This window comes from Schistocerca nitens, chromosome 5 (genome assembly GCF_023898315.1).
Source record: "Schistocerca nitens isolate TAMUIC-IGC-003100 chromosome 5, iqSchNite1.1, whole genome shotgun sequence".
In the NCBI taxonomy this organism is placed as follows: domain Eukaryota; kingdom Metazoa; phylum Arthropoda; class Insecta; order Orthoptera; family Acrididae; genus Schistocerca; species Schistocerca nitens.
In genome coordinates, this window is record NC_064618.1 from 465,884,284 (window position 1) to 465,911,139 (window position 26,856).

Genomic DNA, 26,856 nt, shown 5'->3' on the forward strand with positions numbered 1-26,856 from the left:
CCTCTAGATAGTAAAGTTTATTCCCAATGTGGCCCAGATTTCCCACTCACTTAATAACGTGCAGAAAAAGGTGTTAAACTTCTGTGGTCAGAGGTGTGCCATAAAGCTTTCTTGCAATTTAAAAAATTCTTTTTCTGCCCCTTGTTTAACAACATTCCATCTGTGCAAATGCTTGGCTATTGCCACTGATGCATTCGGTTGTGGTTTTTGCTGCAGTTCTGTCCCACAAATATGCCAGTGGCACAGAACAGCCTATTACATTTGGTTCTAAAACATTAAATGCCTCATAAAGGAATTTTTCACACATTTAGAAAGAGAGGGATACAATGTCAAGAAGTTTCACATCCATCTGTATCGTACTGAGTTTCACCAATCATGAGCCTCTCATTTTGCTATCTGGCCCCCGTTAAGAGCTTCCCAGTAAGACCACACAGTGGCTGCAACAGTGTGCAATGTTCCTGAGTAATTATAATTATGAGATCTATTATTGACCCACCACACAGCACTCCAACACAGACACACTTTCCCACTTGCAGTGTGGCCCAGGTGCAGAGTTTGATAGGCACAAAGTGCTGTGTTTTGTCTTACACACAAATCAGCAACTCACTCAACAAATTTTCCAATGCAGCATGTGAAGTAGCCATGGAAAAAAGATGTGATCCAGTCCTCCATAGCGTTTTTTTTCTGTTGTATGGTGAGGTTGGCTGGAGTACCTACCTAAGGATACCGATCGGTCTTGGTGCACCTATTTTTCCATATGGCACCGATAAAGTCATATTGTTGGCTATAGACAATTCTGACTGCTGGGTGGTAGATCCTTCCACACTCCACCCACGCATATTGAAGCTCCTCGACACTGCACCTTGTGGAATGCACAGAATGAAGGCAATAAAGTAGTGTCATGCATATTGGCCTTGTATAGATGACACCACTGAACACACCATTCAGAACTGCCAAACCTGTGCCCACAACTAATCTACACTAACACAGCATTTCAACCCCTGGCCATGCCATGACCATCCCTGTCAAAGAGTGAATGTTGATTTCCCTAGACAATTCTGGGGAGTAGTGAGGTTGCTAGTTGTTGGTGTCTCTAACTTTCCATATGTGACATTGATGGCTACCACTAATGCAGCAGCTATTACACATGCATGTCCCTCATATTGGCAACTGGGGGCACCTTTCACCCTTGTTACAACAGCACTCAGCCCATGGCATTTTCCTTTCACGTTTTTGTCAGCACAATGGCATTGAGCACCTGACCACTGACACTTTCCATCCCGCAGCCAACTTGGAAGCCAAACAGATAGTCAGGATCTTCAAAATGCAGTTAGGTAAAATACTGATGACCGCCAACTGGAGAAACATTCACCAGCTCCTTTGCCACTGTCGGTCCTCCCCAGTAAATGGATGTAGCCTCGTCAAAATTTTACATGGGTGCAAGCCTCTCATGCTTTTTAATTGATTGAGCTTGACTCAGTGGGACCACCACCCACGCATACAGCCTTACCACTGTATGGGCTCGCACATCTGGCTTATCTTTTGGCTGAAAAGCTGGGGTGCCGAAGTGGCATCATCAGCAATAGGGGAGACAATTGTTTGAGATTTTGGCCGGCCAAAAATAGTAGGTCTGGCATTGGAATCAGCTCCATCCACATTGTGACTTACTGTCCCCACATTCCCCTCAGCTGCTGACTGGGCACGCCCTTCGCAACCATGCCAGCAACAAGCTTCCCCATCAGCCTGGCTGTGACCACTATAACCTACACCCTGTGTTAGGTGTCAGCAGTGAGTCAACGATGACCAGCAATGGCAGCTGGTAGAGGTAGAAGAATTTCTTCCTGTGGATCTCTTTTGGCTCCCACTGCCACTACCATTGGATCCCTCACCATACCATCAATGGAGGTTGAGCATTTTCAGACTGAGTTACCTGTGGAGGCCCAACCATTCATCCAATCCCCACCATGGGCAGCCTCCAAGGCCCAAGGTGCGATCCTGAATCTATTGATCAGCCAGGATTCCCATAGACAGCACTGTCATCCATCCCAGCTGATAACATACAGGAACTACCACAGGAGCCTTTGGCAAGGATCCCTGTATTTCTGTCTCCCCCGTCCATGGCGAAGTCAGCACAGGCTAGACCATTTAAGATCCTACATGCCAGTTAAAGGGCAGAAGAGTTTATACAGACAGTGATTCCAATTCCCTACCCAGCCTGAGTACTGATCAGCAGAACACGTCAGAGATACTCAGGCCACAGCTTGGTTCCTTATGAAGGCTGACACAGCCAAAACAGGTCGCATGTTGCTGTCTACTGATTCAAGTAAGTAACTGGTCTCTTATTAGTCTTTGAAACCTTTGGTTATGCACTACTGAACAGTAGAATTTTGAGTTTGCATTTACTACATTTGTAATTTTGATTGCTCTTTGTGCTGTTATACATGCTTAAAATTACTTTCAAGTTGCGATATAGTTGCAGTAATGTCCTCCAGTGATCCAGAAATTATGTACTTTATTTTATTATGAAATGAATCACAGGCCACAAATGTTTATCAATTAGGTTATTAAGTTTGGTTGGTGATGACTACCTTCAGAAGATGGTCATCATTGGCCAAAATTAATAACCTAATTGACGAACATTTGTGGTCACTGACTGTACTTAAAATAAGTATGACAACTGTGTTACACTCTTGACCTACTTTTGGATAGTCATTCACTTTGTGTACCCTGCTGTTATCAAACTCAGGCACCACCTGTTGGTTCCGTCGGTCTTTGTTACCACTAGTGACAACAATCATAAACTGTGTTCTACCTAACCAGAAAAGGATAGAAAAGTTTTAGAATTTAATTTTTAAATTCTGATGAATAAGTCTTTAACTGGTTGCTCGCAAGTATCATGCAGGAAACTGTAACCCAAAATATTCAGAACGTAAGTAAAAGAGCACCTTATTAGCCACCACTAAAATTTATCAGAATATTTAGATTGTGGGATGTAGAATTCAGTTAACGGTAATTGTTCATATTTAACAAGATACAAATCATGTTCTGTGTAAAGTTACATACACATTTAGTCTGAAGTATTTGATAAAGTGAGCAGAAAAGCAGCTGCTTTATATTTAAAATTCTCACAGAAATCAACGTGGGCAGCTTAGTAGGCCTCAGCATGAAATAAACATCTCACAAAGTTTGTATTGTTGTGCTTTTTAAAAGGTAATTTCAGTATCTCCTTCCATAACACGAGATCAGATTGTTTATTCTATATATAGAGTCAGAACTAAATAATAATAAATTTTGGTAGTATAAAATTATACATATTGTGCTGACAGAGTAATAGTTGGAGAGAATCTGAATATGGTCCATATGTCGGTGTTGCAAGTTTCATTTTAATTTCATGTTTATTTTCTTTATCAATTACTTATTTGTTCTGTTTGTTGATAGAACCAGTTCCAGCAAAAGTTGCTCTACTTATTGGAAACAATTCTTATGAGAGAGTCAATGCCTCACTGCCTACAGCTTCAGAAAATTCAAGACTTACAGATCTGATAATGCCTTGTAATGATGTTGAGACTTTATCTTCAATACTTTCAAAAATGGGATTCAGAGTTCTGGCATTCCATAATCTTACAAAAACTGAGATGAGAAATGCTGTAAAACTTTTTTGCAATATGTTGCAAGAAGGGTCTTACGGTAAGTTAAGTTCTGTGTTATCATGATTGTGTCCCAGTTGTGCTTATAAATAGCAATATCTTTAAAATATTTTTTTATATCTATTCTGTACACCACTGAGTTGATAAAACATTTTAAATACATTAAATATTAAAGTCCAAAGACATTATAAATGCCTCTTTTAGCGAAGACTAAGATTGTGGGTGTACAGTTGTTGAGGCACTGGACTTGCATTTGAGAGAAAAGGCATTCGAATCTTCATTCAGCCATCCAGATTTAAGTTTTCCTAGTTTCCCTAAATTAATTAAGATTTATGCCGAGATGGTTCCGTAACATACTCATCCCAAGATGCTATATTGTCAAGGCATAGTAGCCTTCTGAAGAAAAGCACCTGACAGCACTCTGAGGAAGGGCTGCTGCCACCACATGTGAAAGAAATGTGCCCATGAGTGAGTGACCTCCACTGTGACTGCCACACAGCCCCCACTGTATGCCAGGAGTGTAAAAATCCTTCACACTCAGGCAGCAGTCTCCCTGCTGTTGAGAAGTGTTGAAGGAGTGCAGACTCACATTGTCGAACTGGAGAAAAGGAGACGTTATCATATGCAGCAGTGGAGATGACAATTGGGTGGATTCACAGGATGCAGGATGTCAGTGTTTAATAGACAGCATATATTTTGCCAGGGGAAGGGAATTTCTTAGGAAAGTCTTTTTAACAGTTGTAGCCTCCTGCTGAGAGAATTGTGGGAGCAATAGCAGTACAAACACATTGTTAAAATGGAGTGAAATGGGGTGTTTGAAGGTGAAAAGGGGAGGGGGAGAGGAGGTGACAGATGAATTGCTGGACACAGGACATCTGTTCTTAACTGGCAACATGCAGTGTGCCCAGTGGAGGCATTTCAACTACAATAAAGTCTGTTTGTGTTCTTCCTCTTATAGCATGAGAATAATGGATGGTACAAATATTGAACAAGTATGGTGAACAATAATTTGATTGGCCAGAAGAAGAACACAAGCTAGCCAATCAGCTGTGTTGTCATGCCCACAAAGATATATCTGGAAAATGCAAAGAGCTTGCTGTGGAAGGACAATTGTTGCCGAAGCTGGGGAGGACTCTTGTTGTCGAGACACAAAGGGGACACTTCCTGGCAAGAGTCAAGAGAGGACACTTGGCTGCAGAGTGTCTTCTATTGCATTGCCAGTGCAGGAAATCCAGCTCTGGCCATTGCCGAGAGACATGCATTCTGCTGCACCAACTATGCAGCAGCTGCTGGGAGATAATGAAATCCACTCCCAGAGATCAGTCAGCTTTACCCACAATAGCCTGACCATCACCCAGTAATTGCAATAAGCTCTCTTGACAAAGTCTGTCTGCCAGTTTCATTTGTCTCATAGCAACCATGATCTAAAACCCTAGTACGGCTCCGTGTAATCGTGTTATTGGTAATGGGCAAATTTCACTCGTAATAGTCATTTGTAAACTGTATTTGTAGAGTCCTGGGTTGGTGCTCCTATTCCTTTTACATGGGTTGTAAATGCTGCACTGATTTGCAATTTAAGATATTGTGATTGCTTTTATTTAATATGCAAATGCTACACTTAAGTGCAGTTTAATATGTTTTAATACTCAAATGCAATAAATAAGTAAATAAATATAGAAATTGATCACTCATTAAATGGTGCCCAGTGTAGGGTATGTTTTGTCATTAATTGCCCATTGCTCATTATTTTGTCTTTAAGTACCTGCACCTTGTGGCTTTGATACATTGTTTTTCTAAATTCGTGAGAATTAATGTTTAATATTAACACAACTTAATGGAATGGCTGGCAAGTAGTTAGCAGTGAACTTAGACTGAATGCATGAGCGTATGATGTATGTTGTTGTGGTGGTTCTCATTTGATGTATTTTTTGAACTGTGGTTTCATGTGCCTGATAGTCTGTGTCATCTCGGCATAGATATCATCATTGTGTTGATCTTGTTGTTGTCTGGTCTGGGAAAAATGGGGAAAGTATGTTGTGTGGCCCGACAGTGACAATATTGAGAGTAATGAATGAACTTGGGTGATGTTTTTGATGTCTGTAATAAATGAACATCAGTTGAGATGAAGCAGTTGTTATAATTCGTTGTACTGTGGGAAGTTCAGAAGGAGATCTGACTAAGACTGAGGCAAAGTAACCAAAATTAGAGAGGTAAATCGCAAGGATGCAAGTCAGTCCAGAACTCTGATAGGACATGAAATGTTAATGAAGTTGTATGCAATGTTAAAGTATGATGCAGATTATAGAGAGGCATGACTTATAGAACACAAGAATAAGAAACTTTTAGAGATGCAAAAAGCTTCATCTAATGATTTCACACAGACCCAGGAAGAGTCTATTAAAAATTTGTGGAAGGAAGTACTGTGACAGAAAATACAATACATGATGTGTGCTGCAACTCCTCGCGTAAAATGACCAATCTGAAGGATGAGCAGCAAGTAGAAAATGAGCAGATGGCAGGGATGGCAGACTCAGGAGAACAAGTACTTTGCAACATCTGTGAAGTAATCACCGATAGTACTGGTCTCTAATCATGTTGATGTTACCAGCAGTTGTACAGCGAAGCAAAGTTATAGACAGAGGTAGCAGCAGCCCTGTTAGAGTATGCAACATTCCAGGCTTACCAAGTAATTGATAGTACTGAGATGCCTGATCTGGGATTATATGGCATCACAGTGTTGCATGTTTCTACACAATTACAGAATGCATTAGTTGACACAGGTTTGGAGAATTCATTCCTCACAAATTGTAGATAGTTGAAAGGCACAGAGTAAGTGAGAAACATGCGATAATGTGAAAGACGTAAAAGGTAAGGATGTATCCACCCCAGAAAGTACAGCATAAAATTTAATTTGACACATGTCAGAGGACAATAAACGTTTGATACAAAAAGGAGTGGTGTGACACCAAGTGCAAAGAGAGATATAGAGGCCATCAATAAGGCAATGAACTGACTCCAATCCTGACCACTGGCTAACGAAATTGGTTAATGATCAGATGGAAAGTGGAATTAGATACAGGTTTGATGTCAGAGGGTTTGAGTCAAGTTTTTACTAACTGAAACTATTTAAAAATGTGGCAAAATGCCTGATAAATAGTAATAAGATGAAAAGATGTGTATAAGATTTGAAGGGAGAATCAATTTAAGTAAGAAGATGGAAATAACTTTAAGAACAGCTGTTTATTCATACAGGTTAGTAGCCAACACATATGAATTGAATTATGTATTATGATTGGCAGTGTCAGTGCTTGCTAAGAAAAGGCAGTGACAGTTTAGAAAGATACCAAACCTACAGTCTAAATGTTCCTGGCAGATCAAACTTGTATGCTGGACCGAGACTTCCTCAGGACCTTCACCTTTCGCGGGCAAGTGCTCTACCACCTGAGCTACCCAAGCACAACTCACGACCCATCCTCACAGCTTTAATTCTGACAGTACCTTGTCTCCTACCTTCCACACTTAAGAGAAGCTCTCCTGCAGACCTTGCAGAACTAGCACTCCTGGAAGAAAAGATATTGCGGAGACATGGCTTAGCCACAAGCTGGGGAATGTTTCCAGAATGAAATTTCCACTGTGCAATGGAGTGTACACCGGTATGAAACTTCCTGGCGGATTAAAACTGTATGCCAGACTGAGACTGGAATTTGGGACCTTTGCCTTTCACGGGCAAGTGCTCTACCACCTGGGCTACCCAAGCACGACTCACTCCCCGTCCTCCCAGCTTCTTCATATCAGGGCACCCTCTGGTGCAGAGTGGAAATTTCATTCTGTAAACATCTCCCATGCTGTGGATAAGCATGTCCTTTCTTCCAGGAGTGCTAGTTCTGCAAAGTCTGCAGGAGAGCTTCTGTGAAGTTTCAAAGCTGGAGACGAGGTACTGTCAGAATTAAAGCTGTGAGGTCTGATTATGAGTCATGATTGAGTAGCTCAGATGGTAGAGCACTTGCCTGTGAAAGTTCGAGTCTCTGCCCGTCACATAGTTTTAATTTGCTAGGAAGTTTCATATCAGCACACACTCCGCTACATGGTGGAAATTTATTCTATAGTCTGTTTTCAGATGTGAGAAATGTGGTAAAGCTGCAATATGATGATAGCATTAGATTACATGCGATAAAAGTCAGGAATGAGAAACGAAAATATAGATGAGATTTCACAGTAATAACCCATCCAGACCAAGGGAGCGGCATGTTGTTATGAGTTGTTATTTTGTTGTTGAAGTATTTAGATGTGATGGAGTAAGAAATGAATGAGGAACATAACTTTGTATGAGAAGTATTGTTGTCTGTCTTGAATGAAGGTCATGATGCATGGAAGTGAGTTGTTGAGGTGAATGATGGTTCACGAAAAAGAGGTTAGAGTTTGTTGATGAAAGTTAATTAGATGCTAGCAAGTATTGGGATCGTGCACCAGAGAAGAATTGAAGGGCAGACGATATTGCTAACCCTCGGTTTAGTGAGGATTAATCCGATCACACTGTCTTCGAATGCACCACATGCTGGTAGCAACTTTTTCCATATGTTTTGCTAGAAAGTGTTGTCTGCTATATAATTTATTTTGTCTTATTGTATTTATTTTTTGTCTTTGAATTTAACCAAACAAATAACATCTCACAAGCTCATGTAGATTAGCACTTCAGTTCAGTAGTGAGATTGCACTGGGGAAACTGAGCATTGGAAGACGTGTAAAGAAAAAATTCAGAGGAAGGAGCTGTGTAAATCCATGCTAGCAATGGAAGAGAGCTGAATCTGAAAGAATGTACCATTCCTGAAAAATATTGAAAAGGAAAACACTTCGTAGTTTTTGCAAAATTACACTTATTTGGTCATGAACTGGCTTTCGGCTTCTTAGGTCACGTTCAGGTGACAACTGAATATTGCAAACCCAGATAAACGTAATGTGAGACTTACAGAGATTTTATTTGTACAGAAGATACAAAAATGGAATACATTACATACGAAAACATCACTTTTTTTTTTTTTGTTTTGTCACATAGAAATACTTACATTTACCAAAAAAGGGGGTGGAGAACAAAGCTTTTTTATAGAGCTGCATTAAACAACTGTTGAAAAATAAGATGGATTTATAATTTGAATGTAGTGTGTGTAACAAAAACTTAATTTACCAAGGGGGGAAAAGAAACTAAGTCCGATCATAAAATACTAAGCTAACATTTTGTGCCATGTCTGTTGATTTCCAGTAGGATCATCTATTTCCTTTTATTAACAGGATCTAAAAGTTCACGTTTTACATAATATGGATGGTTAAATGTTAAAAGATGGTCATCAAAGGTTGAATCTTTCTTTCTTAATCTCCACCTTCTATCATGTTGAGATAACCTAACTGCTCAGCTTGACTGACCAGTATATAATTTTTCACATTGCTTTCATGTGATTTCACACATACAACTCTGTGCCAAGGATTGCAATTTGTCTCTACTATTGAATAAAAATTTTGATATCCTATTGATATTATAAAATGCTGGTCTGTAGTTGTAAGTCTTCAATTTTTTTGCAATATTATCTGAAATGTTGCCACTACATGATATTTTGTACCAGACTTCATAACTACTGATTGAGCACTGTTGGCCAGCATAGAGAAGTGGTGTAATTTTATGCATTTTCATTTTTTGTTGTACGTTAGCAATCAGAGCAGAACTATAGCCATTGCTGGAAGCCATGCATTTGACAATCTGGAGTTCTGTTTGAAAGGCTGATTCAGATAATAGAACAGATATGATGTGATGCACCATTGAATGGAAAGCTGCATCTCTGTGGCATTGTGGATGATGTGTTTGTGACCAGTACCACTAGATAATTAGATACATTATTGCAACATTTAAATTCAGAACATAAGAAAATTTACAATGGAGCTGTGAGGCTCTTCTATAAATTTCATGGACCTTAATATAGATTTTAGCACAAGAAGCCACTTGTTTAGCATTTACAGAAAAAAAAAACTTAGCTACAAATATGGTAACATCTGCAAGCTCCAAGCATCCACAAACCCACAAAAATGTGACTTTCCATCACTTCATATCTGTTCCATTATCTGGATCAGCCTTTCAAACAGAACTACTGCCCATCAAACATATTGCTGCCACCAATGACTATAGCTCTACCCTGATTGAAAATATTCTGTGAAAAAGAAAATGACTAAAATTACGCTGGCCAAGAACAATCAGTCAGTAGTTACAAAGCCTGGTGCAAAATCATGTATATTGGCAATGTTTCAGACAATCTAGCAAAAAATTTAAAGTCTTGCAACTACAGATCCACATTTTATAATAGCAACAATACATCAAAATTTTTATTCTGTAGCAAAGACAGATTGCAACCTTTTGCACAGAGTGGTGTGTATAAAATCACATGGAAGCAGTGTGAAAAAGTATGTATTGGTCAGTCAGGCAGAGCTATGGTAATTAGGTTATCTGAACATGACAGAAAATGGAGATTATGGAAGAAACATTCAACCTTTTTTGATCATCTTTTAGAAGGAAGCCATTAATAGGATGTAAAATGTGAATTTTTACATTCTGTTAATTGAAGCAGACAAATGACCCTAATGGAAATCAACAAACACATGACACAGAATTGAATTATCAGACTCAGTTCCCTTTTTTCGCTTTGATCTTATTTCGCATTAGTTGTTAAATTATCTCCCACCCTTTCCTTTTTATTTTTATGTAATTGTTTCTATGTGACAAAAAAGTAACATTTGCCGTTGTAAATACTGTGCTTTTGTGTCTTCTTGTATCTTCTGTACAAATAATACCTTTGTAAGTCATACATCACCTTCATCTGTGTTTGCGGCATTCAGCTCAAAGCTGGTTTGTGATCAAATAAATGTAATTTTGCAGAGTATTAGGAAGTGTTTTCCTGTTTAATATTTTTATCATGTTGTGCAAGTCAGCGACAGAAAATTCAGTTAACATTCCTGAAAAGTTGTGGAAACCTCACAGAGTGAACTGAAGAGGTTCCTGAGCAAATCCTTGGAAAAGCCAGGAGATACGTGGAGAGCAAAGTTCGGTCTAATTTAAATGTACAGATACACAGAGAATGATGGTGATAATAAAAGCCACAAATTACCTGAGGCATAGAAAAATTTCAGAGGTGTATTTGCTTAAAAGCTTTGTATCTGTGATCAGAGGGTGCAAGAGAGTTGGAATCTTCAGTGCAAGAAAATGAGGGAGCATTTCATAGAATAAGGATATATTTATGAAAAGGAAGTTAATTCAATGGAGAAATTAGGCAGTGTTGAAGCTAATGATATGTTAGAAGTTAATGGCATGAATGTTGTGTGTTTGCTGTATGAAAGTGGCAGACAAATAAGGTTTGCAAGTCAAAATTGCAGTGTAATAAGAGAGCAAAGAACATCCACAGATTATGTGGAAAGTGCAAGTCTTTGTATCAGGCAGTAAACCTTGATTAGATTACTTTTTTGTTCCACAGATCCGTACTGAGGAGATCCTCGTGGATGTGGAACATGTTACTTTTTTTTAAGCTGTAATAACAATACTAATAGTATGAGTATATACAATACATCATTTGTTTCTATTAAAAAATTCATCAATGGAGTAGAAGGAGTTGGCCACTAGTAAGTCTTTCAGGCTTCTTTTAAACTGATCTTTATTTGTAACTAAATTTTTTATGTTTGCTGGCAAATTATTGAAGATGAATGTTCCTGAGTAGTGGACCCCATTTTGAACTAAAGTAAGTGCTTTTAAGTCCTTGTGCAGATCATTTTTGTTGCTGGTATTGTATGTATGAACTGAGCTGTTTGTTGGAAAAAGAGATATATTATTTAGGACAAATTTCATTAAGGAGTAAATATACTGAGAGGCAGTAGTTAGTATACCCAGTTCTTTGAAGAATTTTCTACAGGACGTCCGTGAATTTACTCTACAAATAATACGTATTACATGCTTTTGGACTCTGAAAACTTTTGTTTGACTTGAAGAGTTACCCCAAAATATTACACCATATGACATTATGGAATGGAAGTAGGCAAAGTATGCGGGCTTTTTCATTTTTATGTCGCCTATGTCTGCTAACACTCAAATTGCAAATACAGATTTGTTAAGGCGTTTCTGCAGTTCTGTGGTGTGCGCTCCTCCCAACTGAATTTATTATCAAGTTGTAATCCCAGTAATTTAAGACTGTCAACCTCTTCTATCTGCTCTTCTTCATACTTTGTGCATATGCTGGGTGGAAACCTCTTACAGGTTCTGAATTGCATATAGTGAGTCTTTTCGAAGTTTAATGTCAGTGAGTTGGTTTTAAACCATTTATTAATATCCATGAAAATATCATTAGCAGATCTTTCTAGAACTACACTTGACATACTATTTATTGCAATACTTGTGTCATCTGCAAACAAAACGAACTCTGCTTCTGGCAGTGTAACTGATGAGAGATCATTAATGTACACAAGAAGAAAGTGAGAGAACAGTGCAAAAGATTCAAGTGCAATTTTAAATATTGTAATGTTCAAATATGAAAAAAAAAAATAATTCATCCATTAAATTTTCTTTGAAAGCAGCATGCTAAACTAGCTATCCAGTTTTTGTCCTGGTCAAGTTTGTGCTTTGCATTTAACGATGTGGCCATCAATGGTATACTAAACTCTAATCTTGCTTCAGGATTGTAATTTCATCTGCAACAGCTACAGAAGAAAATTGTTTTGTTCCAACAACTCAATATTCACTTACCTTTTTGCATACCCCTGTTGGCATCCTATGATTTGTACTTACGGTAAAACCTCATGCTTTCACTGTCTTTAGATTCTTCCCTAAGAACTAAATTATTGCAGTTGTTCTCAAACTTCATTTTGTAACAAGTTTCTTTATTGTTTATTGTAACAGGAATCTTTTATTTTGCTGGCCATGGATTTGAATTGGATGATAAGTTCATGCTGCCTGTGAACGCACCTGAAAGTGGTGAATACCTTCGTTGTGACTGCATGTCTGAGAGAGAGTTGCTTAGTCATGCATTGGAGAGAAAGCCAAAGCTGCTTTTTGAAATCTTGGATATGTGTCTGATAGTGCCAGAAAGGTAAGATTTAGTATCTGCCATTTACAAATGCCTACCATATACGAGGGGCATTCAGTAAGTAATGCAGCATTTTTGTTTTCTGAAAGTGGGTTTGTTTTATTCAGGATTCCAATGCACCATATTATTTGCCACTCTTTTGGCTACAAAATCCTATTTTTCAACATAATCTGCATTCAATGCGATGACCTTACACCACCCTACTGGAAGGACTTGTATGCCCACATGGTACCATTCTGCTCGTCAACGTCGGAGCCAATGTCTTGCTCCCTCAATGACCTCCCTGTCACCCGTTTATTGCTTTCCATGGAGTGCTTCCTTCATTGGGCCAAACAGATGGAAGTCAGAAGATACGAGATCCAGGCTGTAGTGTGGATGAGCAAGAGTAGTCTAGTGAAGTTTTGTGAGTTCCTCTTTGGTGTGCTGACTTGTGTCAAACCCTGCATTGTCATGGAGAAGGAGAAGTTCATTTGCATTTTTGTGGCAATGAACACATTGAAGTCATTTCTTCAATTTCCTAAGGGTAGTACAGTAAACTTCAGAATTGATCATTGCATCATGAGGGAGAAAATCAAACAGAATAACCCCTTCAGAATCCCAGAAGATCATCACCATTGCTTTACCAGCTGAGGATGCAGGTTTGAACTTTTTCTTTGGAGGAGAGGTGGTGTGGTGCCACTCCATGTATTGCCATTTTGTTTCCAGTTGAAAGTTATGAACCCACGTTTCATTGCTTTTGACAGTGATCAACAATAAATTGTCAGTTCCACACATGTGGTCCTTCATTGCTCTTTATGGTCTTTGCCAGGCGGCAAGGAAACCAGTGGGCACAACCGTTTGAGTACCCCAACTGAGGCACAAGTTTGACAGTACAGAGATATACAGTTGAGCAGTGAGGTATTTGATCGTGAACCATCCGTTACCTTGAATGAGAATGTCCGCATCTTCCAAAAGGGCCAGAGTCACAACTGTGTGGGGCCAGCAGGCCCATGGGAGATCGGATGGGTTTATGCGACCTTGTTGCGATGATGACAGATGCCTCGACCAATGACTCAACTTGCTTTTCTTCACTGCCAGGTCTCCATAACATTTTGCAAACATCTATGAATATCTGTGCTGCTCTGGTTTTCTGCCAAAAGAAACTCAATGACAGTTCTCTGCATGGAATGCACCACTGGTACAGATGCCATTTTTAAGGCTTTGTATAGCGCCACTGCCTATCAGAACTTCATGAAACAATAAGTGTTCTGTCCTCTTCTAGAGGAGTGAGACTCGCTGAAGTGAGACAAGCACTTTGCAATAAACAGCTGTTTATTACAAGAACTAAGCTAAATACACCCTCCCAGGGGACACCACCTTATTGTAGGCACCTTCAGTGCTGGGCAGGAGTGTTTGTGCGCTCTGATGAGGTGGAGAGTTGTACCGGTGATAGTGTAGCTACTGGCAGGGTCACCAAAGCCGGAGTGGTCTTGACTGAGGAGCCAGATGAAGTATGCCCCACACCATAGGGTGGGGGGGCTATAGGCTAGGTTGTCAACCCCTCTATGGGAGCTAACCCCAAAATGAAAGCCTGGTCCTCCAGGTTGGGGGTTGAGCACCAGGTTGATACCCCTGCCTTGTAAAATATCTATTATTGCTAATAATTCAACAAGGAGTGTCGGACTGCCCCTATGTAGTCAAAATACTCTAGGAAACAGGAATATGGATTTATAGGTGCTTAAATTTGGAACATGGAACATGTGTATGCTGTTGAAAACAGAGATGATAAATAGTGTTGCAGAAGAGGTGCTCAGGTATGGAATGGGAGTTGTTGCACTGCAGGAAATAAGGTGGAAGGGAAGAAGAAAGATTTATAAGCAGAAATTCTCCATGTGCTATTCAGGGAAAGACCAAAGACAATGGGAGTATGGAGTTGGGTTTATAGTCTCCAAGGATATGCATAGATCAGTTACTGCTTTCACCCCATATAATGAAAGAATGTGTACTCTGCATATGAAAGGCAAATTTCACAATGTGGCCTTTGTGAATGTATATACACCAATGGAAGAATCAGCTGAAAATACTGTGTACATCTTCTATGATCAACTACAGGAGGTGTGTGAGAGAATACCCAGTTATGATTCCAAGTAGTTCTTGGCGACTATAATGCAAAACTGGGAAAGGAAGTGGTGTTCAGAAGCGTGTTTGGTAAGGAGAGTCTGCACGATGAAACTAATAATAATGGTATGAGGATTGCCCAGCTTGCTTCTGCAAACAAGTTGAAGGCAGTACCTATTTTCCAAGGAAAAATATCTACAAAGGGACATGGAAAATACCAGGAACAAATCAAGCAAACCAAACAGACCATATATTGATATCAAAGAGGTGGGCATCCGATATGGAAAATGTACGCACTTTCCAAGGAGCTAATTCTGATTCTGACAGTTACCTAGTAGGAGCCAAAATGAGAGAGAAATTTGCCATGGCTGCCAGGGGAAGTAGTACCAGAGTAAATAAATGGAATATAGAACAACTGAAATATAGGTCTGCTGTTTAGGATTACCAGAACAGATTGAGACAGGAGTTACAAACAAAAGATGGTGGAGATGATACAGACAAAGAATGGAACTCTATTAAAGATGCCATTAGAACAACAGCACATGAAATACTGGGGGAAGCATGGAGACTTAGGAATGAAGACTGGTATGATGATGAACGTAGACAGGCAGTGGAACAGAAAAAGGAAGCAAGGCTGAAATGCTTGCAGCGGAATACTAGATCAAATCAGGCATTATATAATGAAAAGAGAATAGAGGCAGCAATGGTATGCAGGAGGGGAAAAAAGGGGAAACCACGAAGAGAAGGATAGAGGAGATGGAAGAGCCCTACCAAAGGAATGAAAGCAGAAAATTCTACAAGAAAATTAAAGAAGGAACCCAAGAATATAGACCAAAAATAACAGCTTGTAGGTACAAAGAGGGAAATCTGCTGACAGATAAACAATATGTTCTGTATAGATGGAGAGAATATTTCAAGGGAATTTTGGAGGGCAATCCTACCAGGAATGAGCAGCCACTCTATTATACTGTAGATCCAGAAATATAGGAACCAACATTAGAGGAAGTACAGAAGGTAGAGCATTTTTAAAAAAATTATAAAGCACCAGGAACTGATGAAATAACTGCAGAACTGCTAAAAAAATGGGGGAACAATCTTCATAAGCAGAGGAGAGAATCCCAGAAGAATGAACATTAGGTGTAATCCAACCAGTATACAGAAAGGAGTCAAGACCTGCTGTTCAAATTACAGAGGAATTACCCTGCTGAATGTAAGCTGTAAGATCTTCTCTAGTATTATCTACAACAGGTTAGCACCAAATGCAGAAGAGATTCTGGGGGAGTATCAGTGTGGATTTCGGCCTAGTAGATCAACAGCAGACCAGATATTTGTGTTAAGGCAAATACATGAAAAGGCATATGAGTATAACATTGAGCTTCATAACCTGTACGTAGACTTCAAGCAGGCCTTTGATAGTCTTGATAGAGCACAAATGCTAAATGATTTTCTGCTGCTTGGTATACCATCGAAGTGTGTCTCCCTTATTCAAGCAACATTGACTGGTGCCAAGGCTGTAGTGTGAGTGGATGGAGAACTGAGCAATTGGTTTAGCATTAGCTAAGGAGCCAGAAAAGGGGAGGCACTCTCTATAGTGATTTTCAATCTGACTTTTGAAGCAGCCATGCAGAAGGTTCAGATATCTGGTTACATAGACACAAAGTTGACTCAGATATGCACATATGCTGACGATGTAGCAATTATTAGTAGATGAAGGGTATCACTAGAGAGGACAATGTGTGAGCTGAAAGAAGCCATAGGGCATAGAGGCCTTTCTATAAATGAAACAAAGACTAAGTATATGAATTTCACCAGGAAGGAAAATAATAACTTGGATAGACTATCAGCAGATGGTTTCAATTTTGAACATGTGCTGAACTTTGACTATATGGGCTCTAATATTAACAGCACAAATTCCATGTCAACTGAAATAAAACTGCACATCCTAAGTGGTAATAGATGCTTCCACACTTTTAAGAAATTGTTGGCCTCTAGGTTATTAAATAGGCAGCTGAAGTTGCAACTATATAAGGTCATGATCAGGCTAGTTGTAACCTATGGATGCGAAACATGGATGCTAGCAAGTGTTGAGGAGCAACAGCTCAGGATATTTGAACGTAGGGTGCTGCATAAGATCTATGGGGCAGTTCAGGATGATAATGGTTTCTGGACATGTAGGACGAATACTGAGCTGGACCGCTTCATACAAAAAGCTGGCATCATAAGAATTATAAAAAATATGAGGGTGAGTCAAATGAAAACCTTAAATATTATTTATTGTGCTGAAGGGGTACAAAGCTGTATCACTTTTCAACATAATCTCCCCCACACTCAATGCAAGTCCTCCAGCGCTTACAAAGTGCATAAATTCCTTTAGAAAAACATTCTTTTGGTAGTCCGTGCAACCACTCGTGCACTGCTTGGTGTACCTCTTCATCAGAACGGAACTTCTTTCCTCCCATTGTGTCTTTGAGTGGTCCAAACATATGGAAATCACTTGGGGGAAAGTCTGGTGAGTATGGTGGATGAGGAAGACACTCAAAATGCAGGTCTGTGATTGTTGCAACTGTTGTACGGGCAGTGTGGGGCCTTGCAATGTCATGTTGCAAAAGGACACTTGCTGACAACAATCCACGTCGCTTTGATTTGATTGCAGGCCGCAGATGATTTTTTAGGAGATCTGTGTATGATGCACTGGTGACCATGGTCCCTCTAGGCATGTAATGCTCCAAAATGATGCCTTTTTCATCCCAAAAGAGTGTCAGCATAACCTTTCCTGCTGATGGTTCCATTCGAAACTTCTTTGGTTTTGGTGATGGGGAATGGTGCCATTCCTTGCTCACTCTCTTCATTTCCAGTTGGTGGAAGTGAACCCAGGTTTCGTCCCCAGTAACGATTCTTGCAAGGAACCCATCACCTACTCGTTCAAAGCACAAGAAGTTCTTCACAAGCATCAACATGTCGTTCTCTCATTTCAGGCGTCAGCTGCCATGGCACCCATCTTGCAGACACTTTGTTAAACTGGAGCACATCATGCACAATGTGGTGTGCTGACCCATGACTAATCTGTAAACATGCTGCAGTGTCATTCAGTGTCACTCAGCAGTTTTCCTTCACTATGGCTTCAACTGCTGCTATGTTCTGTGGAGTCACAACTCGTTGTGCCTGACCTGGACGAGGAGCGTCTTCCACTGAAGTCACACCATTTGCAAACTTCCTACTCCATTCGTAGACTTGCTGCTGTGACAAACATGGCTCACCATACCGAAACTTCATTCGCCAATGAATTTCAATAGGTTTCACACCTTCACTACGCAAAAACCGAATAACAGAATGCTGTTATTCCCTGGTGCAAGTCGCAAGTGGGGCAGCCATCTTTTTACTGATACTGCGACGGTATGTGTGCATCTACACTATGCTCCCACCTACAGGCCATTCTGCACGCTGTTTGTAGCACGCTCACCAACTTACACAGGATAATGGTGCAAAATTTCGATTTGTTATTACAAATTTAAGGTTTTCATTTGACTCACCTTTGTAGAAGAATAGCCTGGCTTGAGCATGTCCTCAGGATGGATACTGGAAGAACTACTAAAAAGATTTTTGAATGGAGGCCAAGCGGAAGAAGACAGAAAGGAAGGCCATGAAAACGGTGGATAAATGACATGGAAGAAGATATAAAATCTCCCAGAGTCCGAGGATGGCAGAGAACCGTGCTGGAGAGAGCAGAATGGAGGAAACTTGTTGACGAGGCTAAAACCCACACATGGTTGTAACGTCGTGAGAAGAAGAAGAAGAAGAAGCTAAATAAAATCTCTGAAAATAATGTCTATGAAACTTGAGAACAGCAATGTACTGCGGAGCAGAGAATATTAATGACGAATCAGTCCCACAAGGCTGATAACTTGTAGGCATTGTCCTGATGAGCAGCAGGTGCTATGATGATACAGTCCTATGAGACTGATAGCTCATAGTCTGTCTACTTGCAATGACATGGTCCCACAAGGTAATGAACACATAGGCAGCCATAAAAACACTGTGGAGCGGTGCCCTCAGAACAGCAGATGGAAGCATAGCGTCGAACGAGGCTCAGGATGAGGACGGCACAGCACCTTGGCGGGCAGTGACAGGCAGCGTCTGTAGGGGGGGACTTGAGGTGGCTGTTGGTTGCTCAGGGCTTGAGACATAACTGGCTCTCCATGGGCAGAGCGCCAATCAAGTACACGCCTGTGGAAGGATACTTGCATGGTATTACATGAGCATGTGACTGTGCAGGCATAAATTAATTCCCCAACTGCAGCACTGTATGCTGTGACTTGCATGCCATGTAGTGGCAAGACTGGCACCCCTGAACACAGCAGTGACTGCTGGTGGCTTGACTGTACACAATTCCTTCTCTCCTCTGTTTACACCTGGTCTGCAAAACATGCATGCAAATGTGGTGGCTGAAATATGCAGGGGGCAGCTCTACATACTCAACAGTAGGCACTGAAGCAGGAATATTCCATCCGTACAGCCCCCCCCCCCTCCCTCCCCCCCATCCCACCTCCCCCCCCCCCTCCTCCCCTCAGCAGAAATTGGCCAAGGAAAAGGAGTGTGTTGCATTACTTATTGAATGTTCCTTGTACATTATTGTGTCTCAATGTCACCTACCACTTACCTGTGATGTCTATAGTACATAGCTTTTGATATGTGTCATGTGATAAACACTAGCAAAAGGTACTAACTGCTGCTGTTGATAAAATAAGTGATTTATCCTGTTTACTAAAAGGAAAGGTTCAAATGGCTCTGAGCACTGTAGGACTTAACTTCTGAGGTCATCAGTCCCCTAGAACTTAGAACTACTTAAACATAACTAACCTAAGGACATCACACACATCCGTGCCCGAGGTAGGATTCGAACCTGCGGCCGTAGCAGTCACGCGGTTCCGGACTGTAGCACCTAGAACTGCTCGGCCACTCCGGCCAGCAAAAGGAAAGGACATCTGTTCATAGGCAAAGGGAGTTATATTTCTGAGACAGTGAAGTTTTTCTGAACTTTGTGTCTGCTTGTATAACGAAACTGTGTTAATGGCAATGTAGCAATTAACTTTTGTGGAAATTGTGAAACTCAGTGTAACATTAATGCCCGAGACTGTCGTTGGCACATTGATTATGAAGATGTGTGAAGGCACAACAGCTTGACACTGTGGGACAGATCACCATTCCCATAAACAGTCTCAATATTTAATGATGGACTTGTTGTTGGTGAATAGTCTGGGAGAGCTTCTCACTGACTAAAAGTTGTTTTGTATAATCTCTTGAGGAATTGTCATTTGAATGCCCATCAGCATATCAACAAGTTTATATCCAGACTCATATTTTTAAGGTGTTCCATATGATCATACATTTGTTTTCTAAAACTGCTGAAGGAGCATATGACATGTCTTTCAGTAATCCAGAAAGTATATATGTAAGAACAACAACATAATATGTTAAGTCAGTCTTCTTAATAACTTCAAAATATGTAATCCTTTCATTCAAAACGCGTGTGTTTTCCTTTCTCCCCATTCTAATATTTAGCTGCAATTCATTATGAGCTTGTTCTTTATTCACATCTGAAACATTCAGCTGGAATTGCTTGCACAAAGTTTGTAGAATCATGTACTGCCTAATTAAAGATTACTAGTATGCTCATGCAAGTTTATATAAATGTTTGTGAAAACAGCAACAGCAAGAAGAATAAATATGGAATAATGAACCTAATGAACCGAGTGGGTACATTACATTGATTTTTAGAATTCTGTGTCATCTGAAACCCCTATGTATTTTAGTTAGAACCTCTAAATCTCGACCTGGAATCAAAGAGGGGTTTGATGTATTTGTTGGAAATCACAGTCTGCTTGCTTTGTATGTGAATTCACAAAGCACTGAGACTGGTTTCTGGAGTGCTGTGACAAACCAATTACCAACCAGCTATATCCTACATATGTTTGGTGGATGATGTTAAACAAACATACTTGGAGGTAAAGCAGTGATACTTGTCATTAATAGAAGAAGACTTGCAAGTTTGTTGCTGTGCATGGCCAGACATTATCCAGTTGAAATGTCTCATATGGAGTTGTCTGAAGAAGATGCCGTAATTCACTGATGTAATGATTGCAGTTTGGATTGCCTTCAGTACGGAGGAGTTGAGGTCACATATCATATCCAGCAGTGCACCAAATCCCCACATTTGACATTAGTATGCAGTGCCGCTACTGCAGCAGAGTCTGGCACATTGGCAAGCATCTAATGTATTATTGTAAATATTAATAACAGAATGTAACAATGTGATTAACAACAAAATGAGTTAACAATAACAGTTCGCCACATAACAAAGGTACAGGACCAATTTGATGCAACTCTCCACACTGCACTACTGTGCAAGCCTCATTGTCTGCAAATAACTACTGCCACCCACATCCATTTGGACCTGGTTACTGTACTTATCCCTTGAGCAGGTGTGTCATGCTATTTTGGTGATGACAAAATCAAGAACCGAGCGAGGTGGCACGATGGCTAGCACACTGGACTTGCATTCAGAAAGATGATGGTTCAAACCCATGTCTGGCCATCTTGATTTAGGTTTTCTGTGATTTCCCTAAATTGCTTCTGGCAAATGTCAGGATGATTCCTTCCCTAATCTGATGGGACCGATTACCTCGCTGTTCAGCCCCTCCCCCAAATCAGCCAACCAATCAAAAACAATTCACATTTACAGGGAACCTGGTAGTATGTGCCCACATATCAGTATGATGCTGTATTTTGTATCGTCATTGACAATGTAGTCTTGTACCATAGGAAGCAAGGAGAGGATGTTGTTCAGTGGCACCAGTATCCTCTTTCTATAACACAACTGCGCACATGTAATAGCAAAGGTTCTGTATTCGTAAGAACAAGAAGCTACTTATCTTTAAGGAAGTTGTTGTGGTACAAGCTCTTCCTTAATAGTCCATGTTAGCCTTACTGCTGGCGAAGTACAAGTCCTGCTATAAACACAAGTAATGGAACTAGTAACTGTGACTGACTGTCTGCAACTGGGCTGACTGTCTGGCTGGGCTGTGACTGATGACTCCGATTTTGTGACTGACTGGACCCTCCGGTCCGTGGCAGCAATCTAAATACTGGTGGTTGAGAGGACGTTAGCGGCACGTTGTTTGTGAGTCTGTCTTTGGCCTCTCACCTGATAAGCGTGCTTGTTCCAGCGCCTGTTATCAATCTTCTTGCAACATCTTTGCCGACCTGTGTGCTGGTGACAGCTTACACCAGTGCACTGTACTCCTTCTGCGCTGAATGCATGCACTTATTCAGTTGGGAAGGGTTCATAAAGACATTATATCTTCTCCTGAGGCAGTCTGACCCACAACTGTTCTAACTGGTCTTGATAGCTTGCATACTGCCACTGGTATGGAGTTAACATCCGAACTAGTCCCACACATTCTGTTGGGGACACATCTGGGAGTCTTGTTGGACTTTGGAGTGTTCAACATCATGCAGACTGTTCTGGGAGACACGTGCCATGTGCAATCATTAACATTCCCACCGATGGTGTGCATGTGCAAGAAGTTGTATTGATATCTGCTGATGTATTATGGATGCTTCATTTTTTTTGTCAGGTCGTGTATATTCAGTGCTACATTGTCCCAGCCAACTACACTGTACCAGCACCTCAGTTGAGCTGCAGTATCTTTTCAGGTTGCACGTGTGTGTCTGTGTGTGTGTGTGTGTGTGTGTGTGTGTTTTAACTCTGAAGAAGGATCTGAAAGTTTAGCAGCATTTACAGTCGTATTTGTGTGTCTGTTAACCACTGTACTATCCATTGAGTTGTTACGTATACTCCTTCCATTATTTATATTCCACCAAGGAATTTCCATTACCATATTTGTTGTGAATAGTTTTGTTTTTGTACCTTAATTTCAGGGATCAAAATCCAGCACTGTTCTGGGAGAAGTATGACTTTCCTGAATACAAACAAGACAGAAATATCATTCGAGCTTATGCTACATCAAGTAATCTAAAGTCCTTTGAAAGAAAACATGAAACGAATGGTCTTTATGTTAAATATTTGAAAAAATTTCTTGGTAGCGACCTGTCCGTACTGACAATAGTGAATAAAGTTTCTGAAGGTAAGTAATTGTAAAGTTTAGATTCATTCCATTGTATACAGTTTAAGGATTCTTGATATTAGGTGATTGGGTGTAGTATTTTTTTTAGATAATTGTTCATTCACGTAAGAGTACTACTTTTCCTCAACCTAAAGATTTAAAAACAAGTTCTACATGCCAGTTTTTAGCTTTTTACTCAATGTTGTGAATTTCAATGAAGAGAAATTTTGATAGTGACACACTTTGACAAAAAACAAGGCCATCGACCGTGGTCTAAGCCCACTACAATTATGATGTGAAACAATAAACTTGGCCTCTTGATAATTTTCTCTAAGTCCAACTGTATGCACAAACTGGCAGCACTGTAGGCTGTGGCAGTTCCTGGAGGAAGTCAAGTCTTTCATTTCAGCCGTCCTGTGACGTCTTCAATAGTGGTCTATCAGTAAACAAACTTAGTGTCATATGACTGCATCTGCCTGTCCAGACCAGTAGTTGCCTCCATTTTTATAGTGCCTTTCACATGAATGTTGTCCGTCCCCAGTAGCTGAGTGGTCAGTGCGACAGCATGTCAATCCTACGGGCCCGGGTTCGATTCCCGGCTGGGTCGGAGATTTTCTCCGCTCAGGGACTGGGTGTTGTGTTGTCCTAATCATCATCATTCCATCCCCATCGACACGCAAGTCACCGAACTGGCGTCAAATCGAAAGACTTGCATCCGGCGAATTGTCTACCCGACAGGAGGCCCTAGTTACACGACATTTACATTTAACCTGAAAAATGAAGAGTGGAAAAAGCTTATCACTTACTAAATTTCCGCTGTTCATGCAGTAAAGCTTTAGCATCAGACATGAAGTTTAGTTTAGTACTTCTTTACTACTGACTGTATTCTCAACACAGTTTGCAGACAGTATCTAGATAACCACTGAATGTACCTCCAAAATTATACCATCATACAACACACAGTTCAGGAGACATAACATCATAAACATTTGAGATGCATGAAGAACTTGCTTGTGCTCAATATAGAGTGCAAATTACCCAGACTATATTCATTCAGTGTTTCATAATGAGAGCACTCAGCAACACCCAACATACTTCAGGAATCATTTCAAAATTTTTTCTTGGGTACAAGCTTAATGTAAAATCATTAACTCATTTGTAGAGTAATGAGACATTTCAACCTCTTTTAAACTCCAGAGTTCTCTTCTTTAAAGAAATGGGGCTTTTACTGGTTTTTTTATACCGGTATATGAGTGTGGCTCAAAATTATTTTATATTTTGTGATCCATTTAAAGTACCTCAATATGTTGTTTATTGTTATTATTAATGTGTTAAATGGTAAACATTTAAAGGTGATTCTGGATGTAATTTTTTTTGTAGGGAATACATATGTTTCTGTAAAACTACAGTGAGTGCAGAGTCGTGTTTCACTGTTGTTTGGTTCCTTATGGTAAATGTAAGTGATAAGCTAGGTGAATACCTTCCAGTGGATTCTCTATTGCAGTGCACACACATTGCATGTTTGGAGATCCCTGTCTGGATTCATGGAGAACTTAACACTGATCAAAAGTTACATTTAAGGTAGTCAGTCAGACTGTATCACCTGTTCAGAGACATTTGTATGGTGAAGCAGCTTGGTATTCATAAAGCAGACATCTATGACCACTAACACAACTTATTAAGTCAAGCTTGCAAGAAGACTTAATGTGCAAAAATTTTTGTCAGATTTCATTAAAGAATTCCTTCTAGCAATTAGCAGCTTCATTAAATAAGAACTTTCAGTGCACTGATCTCCAATGGGGTTAGAACTGATAGTTTATGCCCCCCTTACATCACCAGACACCTGGGGAGCCACTGAGCTAATGAGACACGGCCAACGGCAGGTATCTCTAATAGCAATATGGTTACTGAGCCTCATAACACAACATTAAAGGTAAGAACAGTTTTTACTCGTGTGAAGAATGGCATTCCTGGACTTCAAAAATTAAATTTTGTATTCCAGTGTCTCATTTTTCATGAAGATTGTCTAGTATGAGGCACAGAAGTGGGAAGGGAATACCTAGTGCATTTATCGGTACAATTGAGTACCTTATATGTAAGTAAATGCACTATCACAGAGTTGTTAAATATTTGCAATGGCATTGCCAAATCTTAGCTGTACTTGGGACACACTGTAGCAATATGCTTTTCATGCTCATCTCTTGTGGGCTTTCGGAGGGAGGACATGCAAGTGTAGAATTTTTATGCAGTAGTTTTTAACATCACCTTTTAGGATATGTACCTTTTGAGCCATTCAATTAGATTTAATCCTGAATTCCCCATTTTTGAAACTTTCCAGTGTGGGTGGCAGCTATTGACACTGCTGTTATGTAATTCCAGTGTAGGAATAGCAAAGCTACAGATATTACTATCGCTCATGCAGCATGTGAAATATTGAGGTGTATAATCTTCCACCACAAATACAATTTCCCCCAAAATACTAACATATAAAACACTTAGATTGTTAGTTTGCAACAAAATCTTTAATTGCAAATCAACCCCAAGTGTCATGAAGCTGTAAGATATCAAACACTTTGGAGCTTGAAATCAACTGTCTCTGCAGGCAGACACATACAAGTAAAATTTCACGGCCACCGTGAGAATGCAGAAATACATGTTGTTTCAAATTGAATATGTATATTACAAAGTATTATGTTGCCATAACTAATGAGTGCTGTGCCACAGCTCAGCTATTGGAGGAATGGATAATTTGTCTAGTTTATATTCATTGCCACTAGATGTCGGATGTCCTTTGTTCACATGGTTGCCATCACATGTTGCAAAATGGCTACTCCATAGCAGAAATAATTTTGTGTTCTCAAATTTGCGAAGTGTAAATTCATGATTACAGTGCATTCTCCGGATGAAACATTTGGAGATTGGTGTCAACAGTCTGTAGACACAGGATGTGTGTGTAAAGGAATGGGTCTTGGCCACCCATGTATTTCTGGGAAAATGTTTTCAAATTCAAACTGCTTTCCATTGTAGTCTCATAAAACTGTTACAACTGCCTACAACAACAATTTGGCATGTTTGTAGATGTTGGTTGGTTATGAAGCCAAACAAGTTGCCACTGTTATAGGCTCTACCCCATGGAAACAAATGCAAAAGTGTGGCATTTTCCGATGAGCTTTAGAATGCTATTGATAGTGATAACACACACAGTGTTTGAATTTGAGGCTTACAGAACTCACACAGAGAACATGTACGAGATTCACCCAAAGTCAATATGTGTTTTGTGGTATACAGGGTGACAATTATTGAACTAAAAAGTAAATTAGTTTCAAACTGCGGCATGCACACACACTTTAGTCAACATATAAACATCACTACAAATATTCGCATTTAGGTTATGACAAGTTCGATATGCCTGTCATCATTGGCGATGATGTGGCACGGACAAATAGCGAAATTCTGCATGGCCCGCTGAAGTGTTGGAGCATCGATGCTATCAGTGATCTCCTCAATGGCTGTTTGCAGCTCAGCAATGGTTTTGAAAGTATTACTGTACGCCTTGTCTGTAATATAGCCCCACAAAAAGGAGTTGCATGTGTTCAGATCCGGAGAATAAGGTGGCCAATCGAGGCCCATGCCAGTGGCCTCTTCGTATCCCAGAGATAGAATGCGGTCCCTGCCAGGACATCAAACCTAATCCTGCTTTGATGGGGGCAAGCTCCATCTTGCATGAACCATATCTTGTCGAAATCAGGGTCACGTTGGATAATGGGGATGAAATTGTCTTCCAAAACCTTCAGGTACCGTTCGGTAGTCACCATCCATGCCATCAAGGAATATCACACCAATTATTCTGTGACTGGACATTGCACACCACACAGTCACCTA

At 40.1% G+C, this 26,856-nt stretch overlaps 1 protein-coding gene across 4 annotated transcripts in view; it reads left to right on the forward strand.

Moving 5' to 3' along the window:
• Nucleotides 1–26,856, forward strand: part of LOC126260895 (mucosa-associated lymphoid tissue lymphoma translocation protein 1 homolog) — a 143,689-nt gene that overhangs the window by 72,801 nt on the left and 44,032 nt on the right. For all 4 annotated transcript variants that reach the window (XR_007546658.1, XM_049958346.1, XM_049958345.1 and 1 more), the window contains 3 exons: nt 3,439–3,687; nt 12,568–12,757; nt 22,790–22,995. Coding sequence is in view for 3 of the 4 variants with exons in the window: in XM_049958346.1 (XP_049814303.1) it covers nt 3,439–3,687; nt 12,568–12,757; nt 22,790–22,995 (645 nt within the window). In the remaining variant the exon portion in view is untranslated. The remainder of the gene's footprint in view (nt 1–3,438; nt 3,688–12,567; nt 12,758–22,789; nt 22,996–26,856) is intronic.